The sequence below is a fragment of the Gopherus flavomarginatus genome, chromosome 20 (assembly GCF_025201925.1).
Source record: "Gopherus flavomarginatus isolate rGopFla2 chromosome 20, rGopFla2.mat.asm, whole genome shotgun sequence".
Lineage (NCBI taxonomy): Eukaryota > Metazoa > Chordata > Testudines > Testudinidae > Gopherus > Gopherus flavomarginatus.
The window spans coordinates 15,042,406-15,055,080 of record NC_066636.1 but is presented as its reverse complement, the minus strand read 5'-3'; the positions used below and the strand labels follow the sequence as shown (position 1 = coordinate 15,055,080).

At 48.8% G+C, this 12,675-nt stretch overlaps 1 protein-coding gene across 2 annotated transcripts; it reads right to left on the bottom strand.

Annotated features, from left to right (window-relative positions):
* Nucleotides 1-3,181: 3,181 nt before the first annotated feature.
* SLAMF8 (SLAM family member 8) lies at nucleotides 3,182-12,370 on the bottom strand. 2 transcript variants are annotated; one of them, XM_050929919.1, is made up of 6 exons: nucleotides 12,217-12,370; nucleotides 8,868-9,194; nucleotides 7,357-7,662; nucleotides 6,180-6,293; nucleotides 4,768-4,852; nucleotides 3,182-4,670 (listed from the first exon to the last, which is right to left on the bottom strand). In XM_050929919.1, the coding sequence occupies exons 1-5, from the start codon at nucleotides 12,368-12,370 to the stop codon at nucleotides 4,794-4,796; spliced, it is 960 nt and encodes a 319-aa protein (XP_050785876.1). In that variant the 3' UTR covers nucleotides 3,182-4,670; nucleotides 4,768-4,793. The 2 variants fall into 2 exon arrangements, with proteins under 2 accessions (XP_050785876.1, XP_050785875.1); XM_050929918.1 differs by having other exon boundaries at nucleotides 3,182-4,852.
* Between the last annotated feature and the right edge of the window lie 305 nt (nucleotides 12,371-12,675).

Genomic DNA, 12,675 nt, shown 5'->3' with positions numbered 1-12,675 from the left:
TAGACGTGTGTGACTTAGGCTGAGACCTCTGGGGCAGGTGAGGCTGCTCCAGCTGCTTGTATGTATGCTATGATGCTGCACTGGCAAAATTCATCATAACGTGTGCCATACAAGAAACCTTCACCACACACTCAGCAAACATGTGCTTAACAGGTGAAGGGTCCATGTTACTGGAGGAGGTGGAAAATGTTTGGAGTGAAATGAGGCTGGAATTAAGATGTAGCTTGACAGTAACAGAATCATTTTGCAATTGAATTATGGGATTGAGAAACTTGCATCATGTGACACTGAACCTGCCCTGATGAGGAATTGCAAACCCCTCCCCAAACACCCTGCGGCCAGTTGCGCAGTGGGATACCTACCCACTGTGCGCTGTTCTCTGTGCCAATGCAAGAGCTGCTACTGTGGATGTGCTCTGCTGACACAAGGAGCATAGTGTGGAAATGCAACAGTGATATAATTACAGCGGTGACTGTACATTGACGTAACTTAAATTAACGTAGCTTTGTAGCACAGACATAGCCGGAGGTGCCATACTCACAGTGATTGCAATAGGAGTTAGGTGCCTAAGGAGTTCTGAGAATCTGGACCACAGTTTGTAAATAAGAAATGGAGCAGAAAGGAAAACCAGGAGGCTGGTATTATTAGCCATATACAATGAGCTCTGTAACTTGACTGGTATGTGTATTAGCCATATAGAATATCAGGAACCTCAGGAGATCATCTAGTCCAACCCCCTGCTCAAAGTAGGACCAATCCCCAAGCCTGTAGGGATTGAACTCACAAGCCTGGGTTCAGCAGGCCAATGCTCAACCTCTGAGCTATCCAGAATAACTTTAAAGTAAAAAAGAAGAGAAGTACACAGGAAGAAATACAGAAAAAATGCGAAGTACAGTAGAAAGGATGTATTTCCAGGGTTTCAAGAAGGTCTACAATGAATCACTGGTTCCAAGGTGATGCATTTCACACCAGATGTTCTTTCTTCATTACAGCTGTTAAGTTTGACAGTCAAGTCCAGTTTGCAACTATTTTAGGGTACTTATTAGATACTAAGGGGGCTAGTGCTAAATGGAAGGCAGAAATCAGGGGAAGGCATGTGATCCCATGACCTCTTCCCCCCCATCTGGTTTCAGGCATGTTCGTGGTCTCTCTTGATTATACTGGTGGACCCCTAAGGTTCCCAGCATGGTGCCAGGGCAGGTAGGGAGCCTGCCTTAGCCCTACTGTACCGCCAGATTTATACCGCCAGATTTCTAGCAGCCTAAAATTTTGGAACACTTCTGGCGAAACCGGGAGGGTTGGCAACCCTGTGAAAAGTATTTAGGCTCCTAACTTCCACTGATTTCAATGGGCCTACATGAGCTAATGTGGCCTTTTGGCACAAAAAGTAAAGGTTTAAATCATGTTATAAAAACTAAAATGGTGCCTTACCTATACTTCTTATTATAAATCTCTGAGTAGCTGAGACACTGCAAATAAAATGTCAATTGGAAATGACTGTGGAAAGTTTGTTTTTATGGAACGCCCCATTCTGCGGTATGGTGTCATATGACCAGGCCAACGGAGATTTACTTGACTCCACCTCTTGCAAATCATATCAAGGCACAGTCCTACAGCTACAGCACAGAGGGCATTGTGGGTCCCTATCAGCACACCCCTTACACAAACACAAACAAATGCACAGTGCTTGTTAAAGGGGCGTACTCATTGGAATGGTAAGCAAAGTCTCCAAGGCCTCTGAAGAGTCATCGCTCAACTGCTGACAGATTCAATGAAGAAAAACAGATAAGGCACCATTTTTGCTTTTATAATGTGCTTAAAACCTTTGCCCTGTGTTGTGTGTCAAGAGGTCTCCTTAGCTGATGCTCTTGATCCACCAGCGTTTTGACTGGGTGCCACTTCTGTAGCCATTTGCATGACTGTGACCAGTTTCTATCATCGGCACCTTTTGTTTACCCTTAAATATTTCTACTTGCAACTTAGCTGTGATTTGGCCCTATACACCCTGTCATTGGAATTATTCGGGGTCTCCTGATTAGGTTTTGGCATCTCAAACAATGGCTGAGTCCAAGAGCTGTCCTCATGATCGCATTCATGATCCATTACCATGGTTGTGTGGCTCTCATTGCATGGTTCTGGGGTCTCAGACATCGGTTGCACCAACCATATCAGTTATGTATTGTGTTTTTACAACCTTGCCCACATAACATCTCTTTGTGAGCCACTTGATTACAGGTAGTGGCAAGGAAAGATTGAAGGGTCTTTTCAGCAGCTCCATCTTTACTCAGCAAACGTTTTCAAATGGCGCATCCTCACTCATACTCTGGTCATGCACTACTGTCTTAGCCAATCGTTTAGGGGCAACACATCAAAACCCTATTGGTTTAATGCCTTTCCTTTTGCTATCAGGATTTATTTTTCATAAACCATGTTGACTGTCATTTATGATATTACCCTCCAGTGACCAGTCCCCTTCATTATTTACCCTGCCACCAATCTTTGCATTATATGCAAACTTCATCAGTGATGATTTTCTGTTTTCTGTGGGGTCACTGATAAAAATGTTAAATAGCAAAGGGCCAAGAACTGATCCCTGCAAGACCCCACTAGAAACACACCTGCTCCATGATGATCCCCCTTTATAATCACATTCTTAGACAATTTTTAATCCATCTAATGTGTGCCATGGTAATTTTATATCAGGCTAGTTTTTTGATCAAAATGTCATGCAGTACCAAACGCCCTACAGAACTCTAAGTATCTAATGTCAACACTGTTACCTTTATCCACCAGCTTGTAATCTCATCCAAAAATGATATTAGGTTAGTTTGACAGGATCTATTTCCCACAAATCCACGTTGATTGACATTAACTATATTACCCTTCTTTCATTCTTTCTCAATCAAGTCCTGTATCAGACATTCCATTATTTTGCCTGTAGCTTATGTCAGGCTGATTGGTCTATAATTAAAAAGGTTGTCCTGCATAGCCTTTTCAAATATTGGCACATTTGCTTTCTTCCAGTCCTCTGGAATGTCCCTAGTGTTCCAAAAGCTACTGAAAAGCAGCATTAACTGTCTAGGAAGTTCCTCAGCCAGGTGTTTTGTCAAGTGTTTTTTAATATACCACATATAACTGCCCAAATCATAGAATATTAGGGTTGGAAGAGACCTCAAGGGCTCATCTAGTCCAATCCCCAGAAAGCATGCTTAATGTAGTAGAATCAAGGGTCCACTTTGAGGCTTGAACTTGCAACCCTGAGATTAAGATTCTCGTATGCTACTAACTGAGCTATGTAAAATAAACACATCATATACCATTTTACAATACATGTAATACTGAACTATCGTCAGCATTTTACTGTCAGCTCATTACTGGGAGAATTGCAAACCTTGGGTTACGCTTTCAAACACGCAGCTACAAATCTGGGTAGACATTTTTGTAATTTGACTTTTATACGTAGTTCTAATTCTTTTCCACAAATCTTACATGTGTTCATATAGTTTAAAAAATCATGCAATGAACATAATAAACAGATACTTTCTGGTCACATTCAGTTACAGTTACTGAAGATACACTCATATTCAACGAATGCTATGAAAGAGTGCGTGTGCGCGTGAGGGTGTGCGCATGCAAGCTCGTGTCTGTGAATATACATGTATGCATGGAATGTTGCAATCCTTTTCCAGGTCTACCACAAACCTTCTGACAGTGGATTCCAGGCCCCAAAACTTCCAAGCAGTTTCTGAACATGCTGAAGACAATTTGTACTTTATACTCAGATAAACCTCTCTTTTGAAAGTCTTGAAAGTGGTAACAGGTACCTGTATAGGTGGAGTGAGGGCCTGATTGCCATGGACTCTGCAGCTACAGCTGGACCCACATTTTCATAAAAGCTCCATTCCCAGTTAGACACCTAACTAAGGGCCAGATACTCAAGAATGCTCAGCCCCAACATGCACTCAGCTGAGCTTGTTTTCACGGGAAAAAAGTGCTCTTAACTTGATAGGCATTTTCTAGTTCAAGCCGGAATCATTTTGGGGGCAGTTCTTTGGCCTGTGTTATCCTGGAGGACAGGTGACATGTTCTCAGTGGTCCCTTCTGACCTTAGAATCTATGAATGTAGGAACTAGAGGTAAAACCCTCATGAAGACAAGGCAGTTTGGCATCTTCACCTGAGTTAGCCAGTTAGTTAAAGACTATGGGAGGGCCAAGGGTTAATTCAACTGGCCACCTCGTGTGAAATGACAAATTGCCTCGCCTTCTCTAGAGTTACACCTGGAGTCAGTCACCTTGAGTCAGCAAACTCCAGGTAAGGATATCCCTTTTTCCTTTTTTTGCAGTGAAGACCAGGCTTTTGAATGGGTTTCCTGGTGAGGTCTGAGTTCCCCGGAGGATGCTGTTGAGCTGAGGACTATTCAGGTCTATTCAGTAATGCTGATGAAAATTGTAGACAGAAACAAGCAAATTCAGTAAAAATGTCTGCATGTTTTTTAAGGTGGGGGTCTGGAAGAGAAACACAGTTCAAAGGGTGAGCGAGTGCTCTGAAGGCTGGTTAATGCTTCTGTGGCCGAAAGCAAGTCTGTGCTGGGATCCTGACCCACAGTGACTCTCACAGTCACCCAGCTGTCACAGGGGCAATGGAAGCTGCCAGCCCCCTGAGATGTTCTCTAGAAGAAAAGAGAATGTGGGTCAAGCAAACCTTGTGAGCTTCCTGCCTCGCCAGCAACAAAGAGAAAGGAGGGCTGCTCTTACAGAAGGACACACCTCTGCTCTGCACACAGTGTCAATTCCTAGACAGAGGCTGCGTCAGGCTCTGAGGCGTCGAACAGCGGTTTCGTTCTTTGCTTCCCTAAGGAAAGGGAAAACAAATGTCATTCCCAAAAGTAGCAGAGCTTTCAGGGAGGGGTGTCTGTTAAATATATTTGTTCTTTGCCCAGTGACCATTCACACACACACACACACACACACACACACACCCGAGGGCTAGCACACCTTTGCATTCTGTAGCACCTCGCCAGGCCTCACAGGCTAAAGACGTGCACTGCAGGTGAAATGCGGCAATGTCTGGGGAGACAGCAGACACCCAGCGCAGCAGAGCGGCAAGGGGAATTTTGGCCAAGATCGCTGGGGAAACGCCAACACTAACTGAGTCATGGGATGCACAATGTCTACGCAGGTAGGACAGGTGTTAAGGTCTCAGTCAAAAGACCCAACCGCCACGGGACTCGGCTCATCTACCCAACTGGCTGAGTTGCCCTTGCGGGGCTCACACTACCCCTACAGAGTCTCCCTAAGAGATTCAGTCAGACAGCAGTGGCATTCTCTCTCTGCTCCCTGTCAGCTTCAGCAAGGGAGCCAGCAGCCCCAGCAGACAAAGAGCCCTTGTAGCTTCATTCCAAATGTAAGTTGAGTGGGGAACCAGCAGGAATGTTTCCAAATGGCCATTACATGACAGCTACAGGTTGTTGTCTGAAAGCAGCTGGAAGCCACTCCCTGCAGCTCTCTCACAGGGACTATGATGCAGCCAGTCCCTGTCTTCCAGTGAAGCCACTGGGTGGGGCTAGCCTGGCAGTCTAATGCTAGTGCCTTATGGGGAGGAGGTTTGGGTATATGGCTTGGTCCCCTGGCCAGCCAGGCTCGCAAGGCTGTGGAGGCCACAAACCATCCTGGTGGTAGAAGGCCCCTGATCCTGGCCATGTGGCATCAGATTCCCCCTGAGAGAAGAGGGGAAGGGAGCCCTGGGGCGTAGAGCTATGAAAATCAGATTCCCTGTTTGTGTCACAGCCCCTGAGCTGCTGGAGGGCTGGGGTGGGGCTGGTAAGTTCCCACTTTCATTTCCTAAGGGGGAGATTTCCAAAGGCACCATAGGTTAATGCGGACTGAGCATCGAGCTCTCGTGTTGTCTCTGGAAACCTGCCCCCACTGGCAGCAGCTGGTTTCTATGTGGGAGACAAAGACAGAGCAGCTCTGTGACACCCTGCACCTCCCTCCCTTCCTATCTATCTGCCTGGGGATTTGCACCCTGCCCATCCCTGTGTTATCAAACTGCCCATCCCACCGCATTCTCCTGGCAGTTCATGTCCCTTCTGCAGGTGTGTTCAGCTCACACAGGGGTTCTTCAATGCTTGGCAGAGCAAGGTCAGTGAACAGTGATTCTTATGAGAGACGACTCCTACCTGAGCGCTTCCAAGAGAGAAGGAGCCCGAAGACAGCCACTGCCAGAACCAGGACAGAGAGGGGCAGAGCAATGAGCAGGATGTTCCTATAGTCATACACAGCATCTTCCGAACCTGAGCAGGAAAGAGGAAGATGTCATGAGTGTCATGGGCTCTGCTGAGCAGGGAGCTCCGGCCAAGTTCGCACCTGCTCTGTGGCTGTGTTGGCGCCAGGCATTGGGAACAGGAATCTCAGCCACCTGCTGCACCATAAAAACCTCTCACGCTCCATGAGCCAACAGAGCATGACCGAGTGGGAAATTCAGACTGCCCAGCACTTCAGCCTGTCTGCATTTTAGCCTGCATTCCCGACCACCCCTGGTGCTGATCCGCAGCCTCCTGCTGCTCTGCCAGGACAGCCACTGAACCCAGCAAATGCAGTATCAGCAGGAAAAGTCAGAGGAGAAGCATTCTCCACCCACCTCCTGACGGTGCCAAGTGTGAGTTGATACAGCAGGAAACACAGGGGAAGCTGAAGTTCCTCTGCAATCCAGAGCGGGGGAGGATTTCTTGCAATTTAAGATTTGTGGAATTTCCTGGCCCTTCCATGGGCTTTTCCTGCGTAATCTTGTCCTGTGTTTGCAACAGTCTAGGCCAAAGCTACACTGGTGAAAATGCAGAGTGAGGCCAATAACTGCATTGGAGTGACTCTGGCTTGACAATCATGTAAACGAGAGCAGACTGTGGCCCTTACTCGTGCACTCCCTTTTTGATGGGCTACTGAGCCCTTACTCGTGCACTCCCTTTGGTTGTAGTATCAGCTGTGGCACCGAGGGACTGAGTGACATGGACTGCCAACTCCCAACCTTTAAACTGAGCAGGTAAACAAGAGCCCTCCTCCAGCGCTGCAGATAGGGAGCTGACCAGGGCTTGATCACTCAGAACACCCTAGATATGCCTGGAGTTTTAGACTCTCTGGTTGATAATCTTCACTGAAGATTCACCAGCCAGGGAGCATGACTCCCTCTCCACCTCATCCATCTTCACATGGTCGCAAATCTGCTATCAAAAGTAAATGGCCGCCCACAAAATCCATCTTCTGGGCACTGTCTTCTGGCTGCAGACAGCTGGGCCTTTGGCTCAAGCCAAGTGGCTGGGCACTAGGCTGGGCATGGGAGATGGGTGAAACAAGGCATACCTGCTTCCCTCTGGCAGTGTTCCCAGGGTGCGATGGTAGCTGATTCCCGACTGACTGCGTTAGCTGCAGTACAGGTGTAGGACACCTGCCTATCTGAGGGGTCCAGCTTAGCCCATAGGACCAGACCAGCCTCAAAGAGAGAGTGCTTGTCCATGCTCAGCATCTCGCCATCCGTCCTGCCCCAGCTGTAGGATACGTTGGTGCCACCGGCCGCCACACAGGTCAAGAACACCTCGCAGACTCTCGCAGAGCCGCTGCGGCTGCTCTCCGATGTGAACACCTGCAGTGTCAGCCGGGAAACCACTTCTGGACACAGAGCAGACAGGACAGCAGAGGGGTCAAAGCCAGTAATCTCCCCTTCGCTGGATACTCAACCCCCACCTCCACAGGGGACCACCCACCGCACCAGCACCCCCGGTATTAGTGCATGAATATACCCATTTGCACTCACTCACCAGATCTACCCCTAGAAATACCAGGGGATTTGGTGCTCCTCTCCCAATGGGCAGGGCTTTCAAACTTCAGCCCTAACAGACCCATGTGTATGTGTGGGGAGGGACACGGGGGTATGAGGCTGTGACAGCCTGTGGGGGCAGCTTCATCCACTGCCCATCTCACAGGGTCCCCCGTCATCCAGAGCCAAAGGGCTGTGGTGCCAGCCTGCAAGTGCTTTGTAAGAGCAGAAATAAAGGCCAGAAGGAAATCACAACCCCAAGTTCCCTACGTGCTGCCTTGTGACTGTGACAGCATTTCCTGGTTAGCAGAAGGGCAGTGCTCCCCCGTCCCTGCCCTCTGGGACATGCCCAGTGGGTGTCCAGAATGAGGGTGATGGGACACACAGTCGCCTTCCACGGCAGGCTGGCGCTGGCTCCCCAGTGGGTGTGCCTCATGATGGCAATGGCTCTCACCTTCCATAGTTACGCAGAGAGTGGAGGGCAGACTAAATGATCCCTTCTGGCCTTGTAACCTGTGGATATCTGAGTTATACGCTCTGCAGCAGAGGCTGGGCCAGGCATCGCACCGCAGGCCAATGCCCCTTTGCCAGGCCAGCAGGACATTTGCCCCCACAGTTTTGTATTAGAACATAAAATACCCAAGGAGTCTGGGTAAGGTGGGTGCCCTGTCCCAGGCCCTGCCTGCCTGGGAGCTCAGCTCAGAGCTGCCCAGAGGATTAAGGGGGCCTGGAACAAAGGAATTTCAGGGGCCCTTTCCATAAAAACAAGTTGCAATACTAGAGAATACTATATTCTCGTGGGGCCCCCACCTGTCCCCCTCCTCTGGACGGCCCTAGCTCAGCTCAGCAGCCCCAGCTCCCTCATGGGGCCTCTGTCAGAGTCAGCTACTGGGCCTGGCAGCCTGCGGGGACAGGGATGGTTCCGGGCAGCAGGTTGTTGCCTGCTGGTTGGGGCGAGACTGCACAGAGTGTTTGTCCATGCAGAATTGGCCTTGCTGCAAGCACATCACCCTCCTGCCCTTAAGTGGCAAGGAAAAAGGAGCCCAACCCAGCGTACCATAGACTGCCAGGTGCAGCACGCGTGTCTCCGTCTGTCCTCGTGTGTTCACCAGCAGGGCTGAGAAGGTGCCGCTATCTCCCAGTTCCACCGGACTGATCTCCAGGGTGAGGTTACCGTGGAGCCGGCTCCGTCCATAGAAACGGGATTGGTACAGGGTTTCTGCTGAGCCCCTGAAATAGGTGGCCACTAGCTCTTCTGTTGGCGCCAGGTACCTCCAGATGGCATCCCTGACTTGGAACCCCGGGGGGACGTCGACTCCCAGAGACACGGCTCTCCCCACCACTCCTGTCACCTTCACAGTGGCACGGGCTGTGGTTTGTGGGGCTGGAATGAGGCAACAGGCAGACACTTTCATGTTAGGGTTGTGGGAGAAGCTGGGATAGAAGCAGCATGTCTGAGGCCCCAGTGGCTCTCCTTTTCGTACACCCAAAGCAGCCTTCTCCTTACTCCCCTGGGCATCTTTGGCATCTCCCTTACTGAGCCTGGCTTGACTGTGGTGGCCAATGCAAAGACCCCACAGCCCTTCCCATCCCTACCTCTCATGTCACCTTCCCAAACTCTCTCTTCCCCTACCTACAGGCTGCCCATCTGCAGTGCCCTGGGAAGGTGAGGCTGCCAGAACCAAAGGCATCCATGTCAGAGGAGTGCCAGGGCTTTTCCTCCAGCAGGTACCCACTGGGAAGCTCACGGATGCCCAGGGGCCTTCCAGACAAAAACAAGACCAGACTTTCCTAAGGCAAAAAGGAACCATCAAACAACAAACTTTGAATCACCCACCCCATTCCCTGCCTCCAAACTGCCCCCGTCCCACACCTCTCTGCTCTTTCTCCTCACAAAGAATCTAAAAAGAACAAAAGCGCCATTTAAAAAACTCTGTGCAGGATGCTCGTTAGGAGTGAATGTTCCAGCAGTTGGAAGCAGGGTGGCTGCTACTATGGAGAGACAGGAACCAACAGAGCGGCCCCCAGCTTGCTCCAGATACAGCCTGAGATGTTGCAACAAGGGAATTTGCTGAAGTCAGATATTTAACTGACATATCCTTTTAAAGTTAAATGCTGCAAATTGAGACTCCCAATAAAAAGAAAGTCCAGGCCCCCACACAAACAAGAATTTGACATTTCACAAGGATAAACTCTCTCCAGAACACTCCCACGCCAGCATCCCTGGCCACCACAATCAGCTTCAGCAATGGAAACCTACAGACAACTGTATACAAGACACCCATGGATGACTGCACCTACCTTGACAGATCCAGTAACCACCCCAAACATACTAAGAAATCTGTTTTCTACAGCCAAGCCCTCAGATACCACAGAATATGCTCCAAGGAGAAAGTCAAAGATACACCCTTTAACACGCTTAAAACTTCCTTCACCAAACACGGACACTCCACCAGAGAAGTAGGTCTTATTATGGAATGGGCCACCCAAATACCCCAAGAGAACCTGCTTCAATACAGAAATAAATCTCCTCCAATCACACACCTCTAGTTGTCACCTATCACACCACGCTGGAACCCATATGAGGTATCCTGGTCCTGCTTTGGATTGGTCCTGCTTTGAGCAGGGGGTTGGACTAGATGATCTCCTTAGGTCCCTTCCAACCCTGATAGTCTATGATTCTATGATCATCAAACAATTACAATCCATACTCAGTGGGTATCACATCCTGAAATATTTTTTTCCTGAGCCCCCTCTTTGGGCCTTGAAGCATGCCCCCCGCCCCCAAAGCTAACAAGCTCATCATCAGAAGCAAGCTCCCCACACACCAGGACCCACCAATTCAAAGCGGCACAAGATGCTTCCAGAGAAACAGATGCAAAACCTGCAGACACAGCTCCACTGCTACAATGATCAACATCCCCCAAAACATACCTTTAAAGACCCCTTCCATGGGTCCTACACATGACTATCAAAACAAATGATAGTAGGAGAACACTTCAATCTCCATGGACACTCAATAACAGACTTTAAAGTAGTCATACTTCAAAAAAAGAATTCAAAAACAGACTTTGAAGAGAAACTGCTGAGCTGCAATTCATTTGCAAACTTAATACCATCAATTTGGGCTTGAATAGGTACTGGGAGTAGCTGGCTCACTACAAAAGCAATTTTCCCTCTCTTGGTATTGACACTTCCTCATCAATTATCGGGAGTGGACCACATCCACCCTGGCTGAATTAGCCTTCAACACTGGTTCTCCACTTGTAAGGTAACTCCCTTCTCTTCATGTGCCAATATATACTTATGCCTGTATCTGTAATTTTCACTACATGCATCTGAAGAAGTGGAGTTTTTACCCATGAAAGTTTATACTCAAATAAATCTGTTAATCTTCAAAGGGCCACCAGACTCCTCATTGTTTTTGTGGATACAGACTAGCACAGCTACCCCTCTGATACTTAAAACAAATGATGTACCTCATCCAGTGCACTAAATGCCTCAGTTACCACTATGTGGGTGAAACCAGACAATCACTACACTCTCCAATGAACTCACGCAGAAAAATGATAGAAGGCAAAAATACTTCACAAAGTGATCACTGCATATCTGATCTCTCAGCCCTCAGCCTCAAAGGAAACCAGCACAGCACCTTCAAAACACGAGCCTGGGAACTTAAATTCATAACTTTGCTAGACACGGAAAATCATGGACTCAACAGAGATACTGGATTTGTGGCTTATTACAACAAGCTGTAACTCACTAGCCTCCTTCTCCCACCCATGACTGGAGAGGTGTTAATGGGCCAGTTCACCTTGAATGATCTCTTGAAATGTGCTAAACAATCTGTTCCAGGTTGTGTTTAGCTGTGACATTTTGAGCACATGTCCTAGACCTGAAGAAGAGCTCTGTGTGAGCTCGGAAGTTTCTCTCACCAACAGAAGTTGGTTTCATAGAAGAGATTACCTCACCCCCTTGTCTCTCTAATATATTTTGTCAGCTTCTTGGGGCAGGGACTGTCCTTTTGTTCTATGTACAGTGCCTAGCGCCACAGTCCTGGTCCCTGGCTGGGGGCTGCTAAGCACTATTACTACTAGCCATGAATCTGCAGTGACCCACAGAGAGCCATATGAATCTGCACTGACATACGTGTTCATATGGCTCACCCAGCTGCCCTGCGACACTGTTGGCTGCTCCCGTGGGTGGAAGGAGCTGCTCCCCTCGCTCCCTGATACAGACACAGGTCTGACGTGTTCCAGTGATGCTCACTTCTGTGGTGAGCCCTGTGGCTGAGCTGGCATCAGGGACTGGCTGAGAGCCAGCTCTCCATCCACTCACTGGTTAAAGGTCAGTCTGCAGAGACCGCAGTAAGTAACAGCAGGCTGAGGAGGGGTGAGAACTCTTACCTTTGTGCAGGAGTAGAGCCAGCACGAGCCATGCCACCATCTCGCTACTCCAGAGCCTGCTAGGGTGCTTTTTCTGGAGAAAATGAAAGCTCTTGTTGATGTCTGCAATGGGATTGCCTGATTTTCCCACAGGAAATCCCCTCTTCTCTGTCATCACTCAAACCCACAGCTCAAAGCAGAAGTGAGAGGCTGTGCTCAGTCTGTAGTTCTCAGAAGCCGCTAATTGGCCCAAGACAGAGGCTGGAGACTCTGGTCTCATGCAACACCAGAGCAGTAGCTGACCCCTCAGGGGAGACAGGATAGGGCCAGACTATGCCTTGCAGGTACCAGGCCATATGGAGGCTGCATTGGCTGGGGAGGAGCACAGTACTGCTCAAAATATTTCCAGAGAAGATGCCAGTAACCCATGGGTGCACGATTCACACTACTAGTGATGAGACCAAAGCACCATGGTAGAGC

Bases quoted from the DNA above. Each gene is read 5' to 3' on its own strand.
- SLAMF8 (XM_050929918.1), bottom strand. From the start codon at position 12,370: ATGACAGAGAAGAGGGGATTTCCTGTGGGAAAATCAGGCAATCCCATT. The intron at 7,663-8,867 runs GTACGCTGGGTT...CTCTGTGTCCAG, and splicing joins GCTGCACCTGGCAGTCTATG to AAGTGGTTTCCCGGCTGACA. The intron at 6,294-7,356 runs GTATGCCTTGTT...TTTCCTGCTCAG, and splicing joins ACACTGCCAGAGGGAAGCAG to GTTCGGAAGATGCTGTGTAT.